This window comes from Berghia stephanieae, chromosome 1 (genome assembly GCF_034508935.2).
Source record: "Berghia stephanieae isolate SIO BIC M18660-M18661 chromosome 1, UCSD_Bste_1.3, whole genome shotgun sequence".
NCBI classification, from domain to species: Eukaryota; Metazoa; Mollusca; class Gastropoda; order Nudibranchia; family Aeolidiidae; genus Berghia; species Berghia stephanieae.
Window position 1 is genome coordinate 118176048 of NC_088360.1, and position 12826 is coordinate 118188873.

The 12826-nt window shown below is 37.9% G+C and overlaps 1 protein-coding gene across 1 annotated transcript; it reads left to right on the forward strand.

The window, feature by feature from the left end:
* Positions 1–100: 100 nt before the first annotated feature.
* LOC144962892 (protein FAM32A-like) lies at positions 101–11838 on the forward strand. The gene is made up of 4 exons (XM_078896262.1): positions 101–254; positions 1670–1811; positions 7605–7658; positions 9401–11838. The coding sequence occupies exons 1-4, from the start codon at positions 172–174 to the stop codon at positions 9467–9469; spliced, it is 348 nt and encodes a 115-aa protein (XP_078752388.1). The 5' UTR covers positions 101–171; the 3' UTR covers positions 9470–11838.
* Positions 11839–12826: the final 988 nt, after the last annotated feature.

The window sequence follows — 12826 nt, forward strand, 5'->3', positions numbered from 1 at the left end:
TTTTAATTTAATGATAAATTGACAACTAGAAAAAAAAAAGTTTAAATTTGTAATAAGATCTCCCCTCAAGAGTACTTTTAGACTTCCGGTACGAAAAAAGTGAACACAAGCCAAAAGTGAAAGTAGAGAGATTTGTCGTCCATTGTTTGCGGACTAAGGTATTTCAACAAAATGGATGCTTATGAATCAGTTCAAAAGGGGGGTCTTAACTTGAAAAAAGGACTAAGTGGGGTGTCAGATCAAGGATCTAAAAAGTGAGTTTTCCTCATAGTTTACCAGGTAATATGTTGCTGCTCGAAGAAATGAATAACAATGTGAAATTGAATGTGTAACTACGTAAGTGACCGTGTAGTGAAGTGTTAGTGTAAGCTTCAACTTCAATTTATCATACGAAAACAGATAAAATGGACGTTTCGGGTTTCCCCTTTATCAACAAAACAGGATGAATTAAACACTACAGACGAATGAGATAATGTGGTAGTGGCTTTGTTAATATTGATGATCAGAATCAGGAAATTTGTTCCTTTGTAAGGAAGCACCAATTTAAAATTTAATAGAACAATAAGACATATGGTCTAGATATTGATAAAAGGTGCGCAAAATTAATTAAGTCAAAAGATGGGAGGCGGGGAGGAACTGTGTCATGCAGTATAGAAAGTGAAATACAATAAAGTGCAGACTATTGTTGGAAAATAAATAAAAGGGAATTGATATTGGAAATATACAAAATATTTGGGATGGATGTTACAGTAGTACCTACTATCTAATACATCCATCCCAAATATTTTACATTTATAAAGCTCAAAATTGTCTAAGTCATTTTGAATTGCGTCGATTTTCTGAATAAAAAATAAAGCGAACATTTCAGGTAACTTGGCATCATTGTACAAAGAAGGTAGAGGTGATGATGTTGATTTTCCTAGAATTTCATCACATGTTGAGAACAGCTGTTTAATGATTGGTATTTATAAGCTTGTCATTGTAATGGGCCTGCTTAGCTGCTATTATTGTCTTTTTCCATTTGAAAGTGGCTGATCTGAAACAGTTCCAGTGATCCTGTCAGTGGGTCTTCTTCCATAAACGTTCCGATTTTCTCACGTACCCATTGGCTTGGCCAACATCCTCTGTATACCAGGGAGCAAAACGACGAAGAATTTCAAATGTCAAATGTACACTATTGGTTTTGGGAGATGATATGTTTTATTTTCCTTGTAAACAGTCTCTCTGTTGTGTACTGTTATAGTTTTTGTTTTGAATATTTATAAACATTTGAGTATATTCGTCTTAGTGGGAATATGGGCTATTTAGCTTAAATGCTGGTCAACTAACTTCGCAGCATTTGTGTGTGTTGAACCTGTGACCTCAAAAAGTCGGGGAGAGAGTGGCTCTCGATAGACTAGAATTTGAAGCGACTTTTTTTTGGGTCGTTGATAGCTCGTACGGTAGAGTCACGATCTCCCCGGCCAGGCGGAGTTGTCGTACCAGTAGGGTCGCAGGTTCGAACTCCCATCACCGCCGTGAAGCTTTTATTCTCTGTTGGCTTCTGGCACTTTCCTACACATTTCATTTCTTGTAATTAAAAACAAACAACCCATAAGATGTTTTAAAAGATGTTGCTTTTTTATTGATTTGTGACTACTTTGTTTTATATTTGTTTATCTCTTAATAGAAAAAAGAAGAAGAGCAAAGAGAAGAAAAAGATTGAGGAAGTTTTATCTAATACTGACATAGAGGGAGCAGAGGAATTCAAGACATCACGCCCATCAAAAACAAAGGCAGAAATTGCTTTTGAAAGAGCTAAACAGAAAAAGGTAAGAAATCAAACCTATTTTAGTTAAAATATTAGAGAAGGAAAATAATGAATGTATTACAAAAAACGGAAATTGTTACCAAACTAACCCTCTAATATACAGTTGCACTTAAAAGTAAATTCAAAATTCTTGTCCTTAATTATTTTTATACTCGTAAGAGAAAAGTTTATTATCAATATAGTATATTATAAATTTTTATGATAAATTATCTTTTCAATGGACACATGATTATCAAAAAATTACCTAACAACATATATCAGTAAAAAGTGCCTCCAAAAATATGCCTTTTAAAAAGATTGCCATAAATAACATTCAATTTTAAAGGATTCTTTTTAAAAATTGCAAATGTTCAATGCATGTGGAGGCTCAAAGAATAAAAAAATCTAGATTTTAAATTATATACATTTTATGGAGCATATAACATAAACTGGTAGGTCCATGTGTCTAGTGCTGCTAAATAGTCGCTCTACTAAATCAGTCATAGTCATAGCAGATACACTAAACGAATGTTGACAAACCCTACAGTTTTTCATTAAAAATGACTTTAAAGACATCTAACATTTTATGTGATGATGGACTTTGAGGGCTTTGTCTACTGATGCTTTCTATCTGTCAATAACTGATCTTTGATAAGCCAAGAGGATTGGCTTGGTATCAAAAAGTTATAGAATGTGAAGATACATCGGTTTGCTTACTTCGAGTAGGACACAAATCCTTCTCTGTCTGTTTCTAAAATAAAGATTCTAAGAATGAATATGGTGCTAAATTTGGCACAATTAAGAATGTAAAGACAAGAGGCCATCATCAGGGATCTATAGTAACGATTTCCTTTTTTCAAACCTCAATTTTTCTCCTTGAATAGCATCCACCACCTCTACACCACAAGTTTGTTTCATAAGCTGGGCCTCAAAATGCAGTAGTTGCAGCTATGTCTTTCGAAAGCAGAGATTTGACTCTGCCATATCTCTACTTTGAAGATTACGCTCTGAAAGTCAAATTCACAGCATGTGTCATAGTTCATTGCTGTCTACGAAACACTGCACCTCCCTACCTTACAGAACTCTTTAAGAAATTTGTAAAATACTAACGAAAGCGTGAAAATGGAAAGGCTTCGTATGGGAACAAAACAGACAATGGGCGTTTCGGGTACAAACCCTTCGTCACCACAACAATACACAAATAAACGTGGAAAACAAATAAAATATAATGAAAAATAACTTGTATCGTCTGTACTCAATGGTGGTTGCAGTATGAATGAAATGTTAGCGTGGCGTGGGTAGAGGATAGGGTGCCCCAGGGGGGTGATCTAATTGATAAGAAAAGGTCAGCGTCAGGGAACAGAACCTTCCAGAAAATAATGGAAGATAAAAGACATATTAGTGGTAGTAGTAGTAGTAGTAGTAGTAGTAGTAGTAGTAGTAGTAGTAATAGTAGTTAGTAGTAGAAAGCAGTAGTGAAATGGGGTTGTTGGATGAGCGAAGGTCGAATCTTCGCGAAGGAAATACGAACGGTCGGATGGCGATGCGATAGTAAAGTGGAATATACCGATAAATAGATAGAAAAGAGGGGAGAGAAGAGAAAGAGAAAAAACAAAAAAAAAACAAAACAAAAACAAAAAAAAAAAATAAAAAAATAGATAAATAAATAAAAAAAGAAAAGAAAAAAAAAGAGAAAAAAATTTATTTTTTTTAAAGAAGAAGACGGGGAGGGGGGGGGGGGTGAGGCAGACCGGGAGAGAGAGAGAGAGAGAGAGAGAGAGAGAGAGAGAGAGAGAGAGAGAGAGAGAGAGAGAGGGAGGGAGGGGACATGGAGAGAGAGAGAAGGGTTGGGGGTTGAAAGAGGGCGAGTAAACAGCCGGGTGATAGCTGGGTCTATATGTATATTAATGGATAAATAAGTGGATGAGTGGACACAATGAGAGATAGCTAGGAAGGTAGATGACTATGAATTGGTAGATAATCAGTAGAAAGACAGATAGATAGATAGGTAGGTAGAGTTGTAGTTGTAGTAGTATGAACAGTAGTATTAGTAGTAGTAGTAGTAGGAGTAGTAGCAGTAGTAGTAGTAGAAGTAGTAGTAGTAGTAGAAGTAGTAGTAGTAGTAGAAGTAGTAGTAGCAGCAGCAGTAGCTGTAGTGGCAGCAGTAAGAGCAGCAGTGGTTATGAATATGGGTGACGTTGACATCTAAAAGGCTCAAAGATAGTATTGACTAAGAGGTTGTTGCACAGCGGGATACGAAGTGGAGGTTAGTGGTGGTCAATCCTGGTGTTGAGTCCGCGTTGAGTCAGCGTTCCCAACGACTTGATCAGGTGAGTTTCCCTGCGTCGACGGGCGGAAGTGTCCGAATGGCAATATCTAAGCACACACACATGCACACACTGTACATCGCAGTGGTCCGGCAGATTGAAGTGTCTGGCCACAGCTGTGTCTGCACAGTTCGATATGTCACGCAAGTGCTGCACGAATCTGTCACCCAGCCTCTTTCCGGTCTCACCAACGTAAGCAATCCCACACAGGGAGCACGTAATCGCATAGACTAGATTACGGTCAGTGCAAGTAAACGGCTGCCTGATGTCCCAAATCTTGTCAGGAAAACTGACTCTGTCGTACTCCCACAGGTGCCCACAAGTCTTGCATCGGGGTCACATACACGATCTGGCTTTAGGCCCATCCCTGGGTATGGGTTCCAGGCGGCTTCTGACAAGGAGATCCCTCAGGTTACGATCCCGTCGATATGCTACCAACGGGGGTTCTGAGAAAACTCTGTGGGTGTCTTCACCCGCCTGGAGGATCCCATAATTTTGCAATAGGATGTTCCTCACCTGATCGGCATGGGGGTGATGTGTGAGGATTTAAATGGGATGCTGTGTCTCCTGCTTCCTGGCATTGCGAGGCCTCATTGCTGCTTCTCTCGACACGAGGCTGGCTTTCCGGACAGCCTTAAGCAAAACCCTTTCGGGATATTCCCGTGCCCTTAAAAAATCGAGCATGCGATCACGTTGAAGCGCAAATTCATCATCTTCCAGACAGAGTCTCCGCAAGTGGAGTATCTGACTGAATGGGATGGAGTCTTTGCACTTCACCGGATGGGATGACCGATAGAGCAGGTAGCTGTGACTGTCCATTTCCTTGTCGTGTACGGTGGTCCGTACTCCCATGCTGGTCAATACAGCCTTGATGTGCAAGAAGTTCACCTCAGAGGTTGAAATCTCATAAGTGTACTCTATGGACGGGTGGAAGGAGTCCATGGCTAGGATGAACCCTTTCAACTGGCTGTGGGTCAATGACATAATGCCGAAACAGTCGTCAATGTACCTTTTGAACAGCTCAGGGGCAGGTCTACTGTACTGACGGAAGAAAGTTTCCTCAAGGTAGCCCATGAAGAAGTGAGCATATGAGGGACCCATCTTGGTGCCCATTGCAACACCTGGGATCTGATCGAAAAATACATCATTGAACTCAAAAGTGTTGAGTGTGAGCACAAGTTCGGTGAGCCTCACAATGCTGTTGCTGGAAATCCCTGGTAATGGATGACAATCGACAAAATGCCTGATGGCACGCAGTCCGTCAGGATGCGGTATGGATGTGTACAGTGCCTTCACATCCATGGTGAAAATCAGCCGTGGACGTTCATCCTGGAATCGAATGTCGTCGAGGACACCAAGAGCATGGTTAGTATCCTTGATATACGATGGCAGGGTGGGAACTATACGCTGAAATACCGCATTGAGGAACTGCGATACCTTCTCAGTGGGGCACGAGATAGCCGTCACAATTGGCCTTCCTACTACTACTACTACCACTAATATGTCTTTTATCTTCCATTATTTTCTGGAAGGTTCTGTTCCCTGACGCTGACCTTTTCTTATCAATTAGATCACCCCCCTGGGGCACCCTATCCTCTACACACGCCACGCTAACATTTCATTCATACTGCAATCACCATTGAGTACAGACGATACAAGTTATTTTTCATTATATTCTATTTGTTTTCCACGTTTATTTGTGTATTGTTGTGCTGACGAAGGGTTTGTACCCGAAACGTCCATTGTCTGTTTTGTTCCCATACGAAGCCTTTCCATTTTCACTCTTTTGTTAGTATTTTACGATCACCAGCTTCAGGCAGCCCTTACCGTTTTCTACTTTTAAGAAATTTGACAACCCGATCTTTGCATACCTTCAATGACCCCTTCCGAATGGCTGTCCTGTCCCATACTTGTCTAAAGCCAGGATCAAGGTCCATTTCTCATTTTGGTCGATCTGTATGGAACACCATTCTACACAGCATTTGGGAGTCCAGATCATTGTCTATATTCGAGAAATCCTTTAAAACCTTTCTTTTTTTAGTATCATGTAAACTTTCTTGAAAATTAATTGCTAAGGATGCCATGCGCTATATAAGAATCCATTATTATTACAGTGGAACTCAGACACAATGGGGATAGTGGGACTAGCAAAAAATCTCAGTTTTAGTCAAGTCCTGTTATATCCATGCATACAGAATTTGAAGGGAAACAATACTGAAGGAAATTTTTTAAAACCCAAAAGATACCCACCCACTTCGAGTTATCTCCCTAACTAAATAAATTAGACAACATGACTGTGACTTCCATTCCTGTAATCAACATACCTCATCCCCTCTTCCACGTACTTCAGGACACAAGGCGGATTGGAACAATGCAACTGTTAATTCTACCATCCTCCTTTCCTCTGCTTTCCACCCATTCCAACCATAAAACTGACAGCCACTAAGTGCACTTCAAAACTGAAGTAGCACACAGTCCTAGTCTAAGGTTTCATATAGAGCTCATCACCACCTCACTTCTCATTGGGCATAGTTACCTAATTAGTCACGAGACACACACCCCTCACTCTATGAGTAACATATTGGACCTAAGTGTATCAACATGTTAATCTGTCAGTTCACAAGCCTTTTGTTGCATTCTCTTGTATACACAAAGAAACGTCAGTAGTACACACAATAATGCAACTTGCTCACTCTCACTTCATCTCCGTTCTCTATAAGTTATGTGTGTCATGTGTGCCTTCCTCTTTTCTTCTTGAGAACGTGTTTTTCTCAACAGGGTACTAAATTTGCAACTCACACCCCTGTTGTAGCCGTGTTCCAAGAAATATTTCCCTGTCATAGCCATTCATGATTTAAATGAATTATATAGGCCGTAGAACAGGGATTTTAAAACTTTCCGTTGTAGCAGAGCTCCTGTTGCAACCGAGGCCATTAAATTTGAGTTGTACTGTATTATTTTTACAATCTCAAAACTTTCCCCCAGACCTGTCACAGAGCATTTTACGATTGACTTGATGGTGAGTGGCTGACTCCTGTAGTACCCACTGATAGCAGCCACTAATATTATATGTTTCATAGATGATAGTATGGTGGTTATTTCTATTCCATGTAATATAAATAAAGTTTAAGTCATATGAGCATATCTCATTTTCGGTGAAAGTTGCAAATGAGGTCATGCAATTTCATCTAAGACAATCTACTAAATAGGTAAATAATTGAAACCACAGTCATCATGACAATCCACAAAGGTACCAAGCAATTACTTTAGGAACAAAAATAGTTTTCATAAATAAAGCATGGTGTCTATTCCATGGATATTCTATTGTCAAGATTGTTCATTTTTTGTTTCTAATAACCAGTCATGTCTTGTCAAATGACACGTCCATCTAAATAAATAAGAGGTCACATTGTCTGTATTTTTAGCTTCTGTTGATATTTAATCAGTGTATAAATAGTATTTTCTCATCGATTTTTTTCTTACCTCAGACACAAGAGCAGATTTTGCAAAGAGCTACAAAGACCCATAAAGAGAGAATTATGGTGAGTCAAACTTTTATTCCATTATGTTTTACAGTTTCAGTTTCCACATTTTTTTTTTATGAGTTTCCACTTTTACTCTTTTACACTACAGTTCACTCTGCTTAATTTCAAATCGGTTAATCGCACACTCTGCTTATATGCTACACATTCCTGAAAAACATAATTTTTTCTGTATACTCGCTCCGCTTAATCACTACACCTTGATTGCAGTGTATATCTTGGGGCAAGAATAGAGGCAATTGGAAAATCGTCCCCTGATATCCAAAGGAGGATAGCACCTGCCCAAACAAAATTGACAGAAAAGATGACACTATGGAAAAGTGAAACATCCAACTGAAAATGAATTTATTAAGAACATGAATATTTCAAACAGCATTATATGGATGTGAATCATGGACAATCAGAAAAGATGAGAATAAAATTAATCCATTTGAAATGAAGTGCTACAAGAAAATTCTCTGCATTCCCTGGACACCAAAGGAAACTAACAAAAATGTGAAAGAGTCCCTGAGCATTGGGGAGCCATATCTCATCAAGATGATACAGAAACTAAAACTTGCCTTTTTTTTTTGGATATATAAAGAGACATGACACCCTTGAAAAAATTTTCTAGAAGGTATTGTGAATGGTAAAAGAGGGGCAGGGAAACCAAGAAGAAGATATCACACGACATCAGCGAATGGATGAATAAGCCAGTGACTGAATGTGGAAGGATGGCGCAGGATAGAAGCTTGTTTCAGTTTGCAGTTGCGGAGGCCACGTCCAAGAAGGATAAGCCATGATGGTGATTATTTTGGCAAGTGAAATGTGTCTAATATGCTACAGATCAAAGGCTATGAAGGAAATAATGCAGCGGCGATCTGGGGAAATGGTCCACATGTCACAATTTATTGGAAATTGAGTTATTGATGCAACAGTGAAAAAATAAACAATTCTCTACATTTTACAGTATTAATTTCGTGAAAAAATAAAAAGTGGCTGAGTTATGCAATTTGTAGGAGTCAATTTGTAGAAAAGTTGTTTTAAGAAAAACGTCTGCAAAGTTTACTAAAACGTTATTTCAATAGTAACATTTCCCTCTGGAAAAAAAACAAATAATATTAGAATATTTAAACTGTAAATAATACTTTAAAATTTGTTGAAGGTATGCAGAAATGAACAATCTATCACATTATTGGGCAATTCCATTTTTAATTGGACAGTCCCAAAGTACTTTTTATTTGACAAATCTCAATAGTACTTCCTTCGACATTTTGACCATTTACCTAGAGAGTCTCACATATGGTGACACTTCCAACATTAACAAATGATTGAATTGAAATGAAATGAATGTATCTTGAATGCTTTGTTATCCACTTTCCATTTATTATATCCACTACAGTGTGGACAAAGAGTGCTCATTGCTGTGGTCAAAGTCACAGTAGGCCTGGTTGACATACCTAGATGCTATGATTCTTACCTTCTCACACTCTTACCATGGTAACCTTGGTGATCTGTAAAATGTATTCTAATCCAATGACTGCTACAAGGGTACTGTTAAGGCTCGGTAGTAAGAGTAAGATAGCAGAACTGAAATTCAAAGCAAAATTTGAAGTCCATGATCTGACATGTAAAAAGCTCAAGGCATGAAAGAAAAAACTTCATCATCATCGTCATTATTATTATTATTATTATTGTGTTTCTTTTTTTTCTGCATGGGACAGCTACTCCATTAACTTTTAAATGTATACTTTATATTGCAGGAATTTAACCAGCATTTGGACAACCTTACAGAACATTTTGACATCCCTAAAGTCTCTTGGACCAAGTAGTCATCTTTATTTTTCTGGATCACCTTTGGCCAATATATATACTGTCAATAAAAATAAGAACATGCTTAATTGTAAAATTAATAGTGCAATGGTTTTTATTGGGATGCATGTTCATGTGTAGATGAAACTTCCACATATTTTATCAACTGATAGGATATGCAGTTTTTAGCATAAGCAAGCATACATTATTACTTACATTAAACTTTGTAGGTCAATGACTTTTGCTCAATGGGTGTTGCATGCAATTAGTCGGATTCAACGAGGGATTCTGAAATCCCTGTTTCTTGGACCTGTGTTTTCTTAGGAAATATAAACGCATTCAATGAGCCTCCTAGCTCATGGTCATATTCAATGAGGTAATTTTGGCCAGAGAAATGCTACCTGCAAAGTGACACAAAAGCGTTCATTCGCATTCCATAATTTGTTTTGATCACCTAAATCACATGTGAGTGTGAACTTTTCTTGTAGCCTAAAATAAGTGTGTAATCATGGTAGCATGAAGCTACTCGACTGTTGCGTGAGGTACATGCCAATTGGATTCAATAGTCTGGTGTCACATCGCCCAGCAATGGCGGCCATCGTGGTTCTAAACAAAGAAAATCAGTACTTTTTATTCTTCATGCTGGCTAGAACTGTTCCTATGTCTTGTGATCAGTATGTGTAAAAGTCAAAACATGATCAGATTTATAATGCTTTTTTTCCTCTGGATACGCTTTTATGTCGGAGAAATATTTCATAAGGGCGTCCGTCATTGTTCAGATAGTTTAGAGCCAGTTACTAAGTTACCATGTGTCATTACGAGGGAAGTGACGTTACGACTGTTGATGCGTATTACAGCTTGTTGTGGCAGCTGTTTGTAGTTTTGTATGTGTGAGAGAGAGAGAGAGAGAGAGACTAACTGCAGATGAAAATTTGAGTGAATGGTCTACTTTTTTTTTATTTATGGAAACTTTGGATTTTAAAAAAAAGTCTGTCAATCAAAGTTGTATGTTGTTCAACAACAGTGATGTTGGCTCGAGTTCATGAGAATGTGATATTGTGAATTCAAGTGCAGTGGACCACCTGTGTAAAGTGCTTTGAGGTTTTAACATACAGTAAAATTACTTTAAACCGAAAGAAGCTAAACCGAAAAATACCTTAAACCGCAAAGAATTTAATAAATTGTACTAGTTTCTTCATTATCTTTGTACTAATTCTTACGATGAACCGAAATACTTAAGCAGGACTTTCTTTAAACCGAAACAACTTGAGAGCACCTTCCCTTTTTCTCTCTCTCTATTTTTCTTCAAAAATTCGGGAAGGTGGCCACACGTAATAATGCCCGGCGATATTATACAAAGATGAGGGTGATGGGTGGGGTGGGGGTGGGGGGTAGGCAAACACTTCAATCACTGCACTTGGGTTTGGCCAACACCACAATTGCACAGACTGGAAAAGGAAGACAGCGGGTGACTGGCAGGCGAAAAATGAGGAAAGAGGGGGGGTTGGAGTGTAAAATCACGCAACCGAGATGTTCTCGCTCGTGTGTTGATGCTTTGGAACTGACAAATTTTCAACATGAGAATAAGGAGGGAGGGGGTGGTAGACAACTTACCATTGACATGCCACTTCATTTAAATGTGTGTGTGAGGGGGGGGGGTGAGGTTCTATGTAACTAGGCCTTTGAACCAGTGACATCTATATGAAGTCCTAGCTTTGAACCTAATGGCTTCTCAACAAAAGACGGGTGTGTAGTAGACAGCTTAGCATTGACACGCCTTTTCATTTCCATTTCACTTCACCTCTGAGTAGCTGCGCGTCATTCGTTATCAATTATCGCACAAGAACTTTTGATCTTATTTTAGCTTAGCATTTTAGTAAAAGATGTCTGAAGAAAGCACTGTGCTTACACGTTGGAGTTTAAAATCAAAATACTATGTGAAGTCGATGAAAAAAAAGTTGATCAAGACAAAGATATGTAAAATACACGGCATCCAGAACTCAACTCTTTCAACAATTTTGAATTGAAAACGAAAACCCCCAAAAATATTTTTTAAACACACCAAAAAAAAATTTAAAAATTTAATGGTTACGAAGACGGCATTTATTCAACGGGAAACCTATGATACGATTAAATGAGCAAATTCCTTAAACTTAAATAGTTACTACCCTTGAAAAACATTGCAAAACGGGAACTTGCTTTAAACCAAAATGTCTTTAAACCGAAATGGTTTAGAAGGTCCCCAAAATTTCGGTTTAATGTAATTCTACTGTATATCTAGTGAAGTTTAATTTTTAAATATAATTTTATGTTTTCATTCATGATTTTTTTTTAAATCTTGTGAATATCATTATATTATGAATAAATGTCATGGATAATGTAACACTCACTTGGGTCACTTATAATTTTTTTTCTTCAAAGAAGTGTGGACATTTGATAGGGCACAAATTTTAATCCCTTTACTGTGATAATGTGTTCTTTTTTTAAAAACTTCTATCCATACAACATTAGCTGGTGTCTTCTGATCTCCCAGAAGGTGGGCTGAGAGGTCACTTGCTGTGTCCTCTATCCCCCATATATTTTTCCTTTCCATGTTCTCTGGCTTTGTTCTGAATTGAGATTGCTCACTTTTTTTCCTGTTCCTGGCCGGAATCCTTGCCTGGGAGTACAATCGAATGCTTTGTACATTTTTTTGAAGTGATATTCTTTCCTTGTAAATCATCTATGTCCTACTATAGTGATCATTTTTTAATATATTGTACTTTGTAAGACTTTTAGCAGGATTCTTTGCTTCGGCCTGGAAGGGACTTTTAGATGTATATATATATACTAACACCATGGCTGTAAAGGACTGTTTACTTTATATTAACATCTAATGAAATCGAATTCATTAGAGATGGTTAAACAGTAATGATTTATTTTATTCTCTGAACGGCTCATAAAAATAGATCCAGGTTTCGTCACCAGATAGGATTTTGGAAAGTCACCTTTCATTATTCTTGAAGTTGTTAAGCGCATTCTAACCTCGACCCCCTTATTTTCCAGCATCAAAATATTAGGAACCCATCAGGCAGAAAGCTTTTTGAGTCTTAAATCATGGTGTAACTCTATGTAGTGATGATGAACTGAAACAATCTTTATTAGCTTTAAAGTCAATGAGCTCTATTGTCCCCCTTTTTTTAACAACTTCCAGGGCATTAATCCTGTTTCATCACTTAACTTATACAGACTTTTTATAGCCCATGAACGGGGTGGGGTATTTTGACATCCCATGATAGCATGTAGGTCACTCTTGGCCTGTCTTCTTATCCCCTATATCTGTTTTCCTTTCTCAGGTCCCTCTCTGTCTTTCTTTGAATGGAATAATTTGGTTGGAG

What these genes read in the sequence shown, in the direction of transcription:
- LOC144962892 (XM_078896262.1), top strand. Translation starts at nt 172, where the DNA reads ATGGATGCTTATGAATCAGTTCAAAAGGGGGGTCTTAACTTGAAAAAA. An exon ending in AAAGAGCTAAACAGAAAAAG is followed by an intron (nt 1,812 to 7,604) that starts GTAAGAAATCAA and finishes TTCTTACCTCAG; the next exon opens with ACACAAGAGCAGATTTTGCA. An exon ending in CCCATAAAGAGAGAATTATG is followed by an intron (nt 7,659 to 9,400) that starts GTGAGTCAAACT and finishes TTTATATTGCAG; the next exon opens with GAATTTAACCAGCATTTGGA.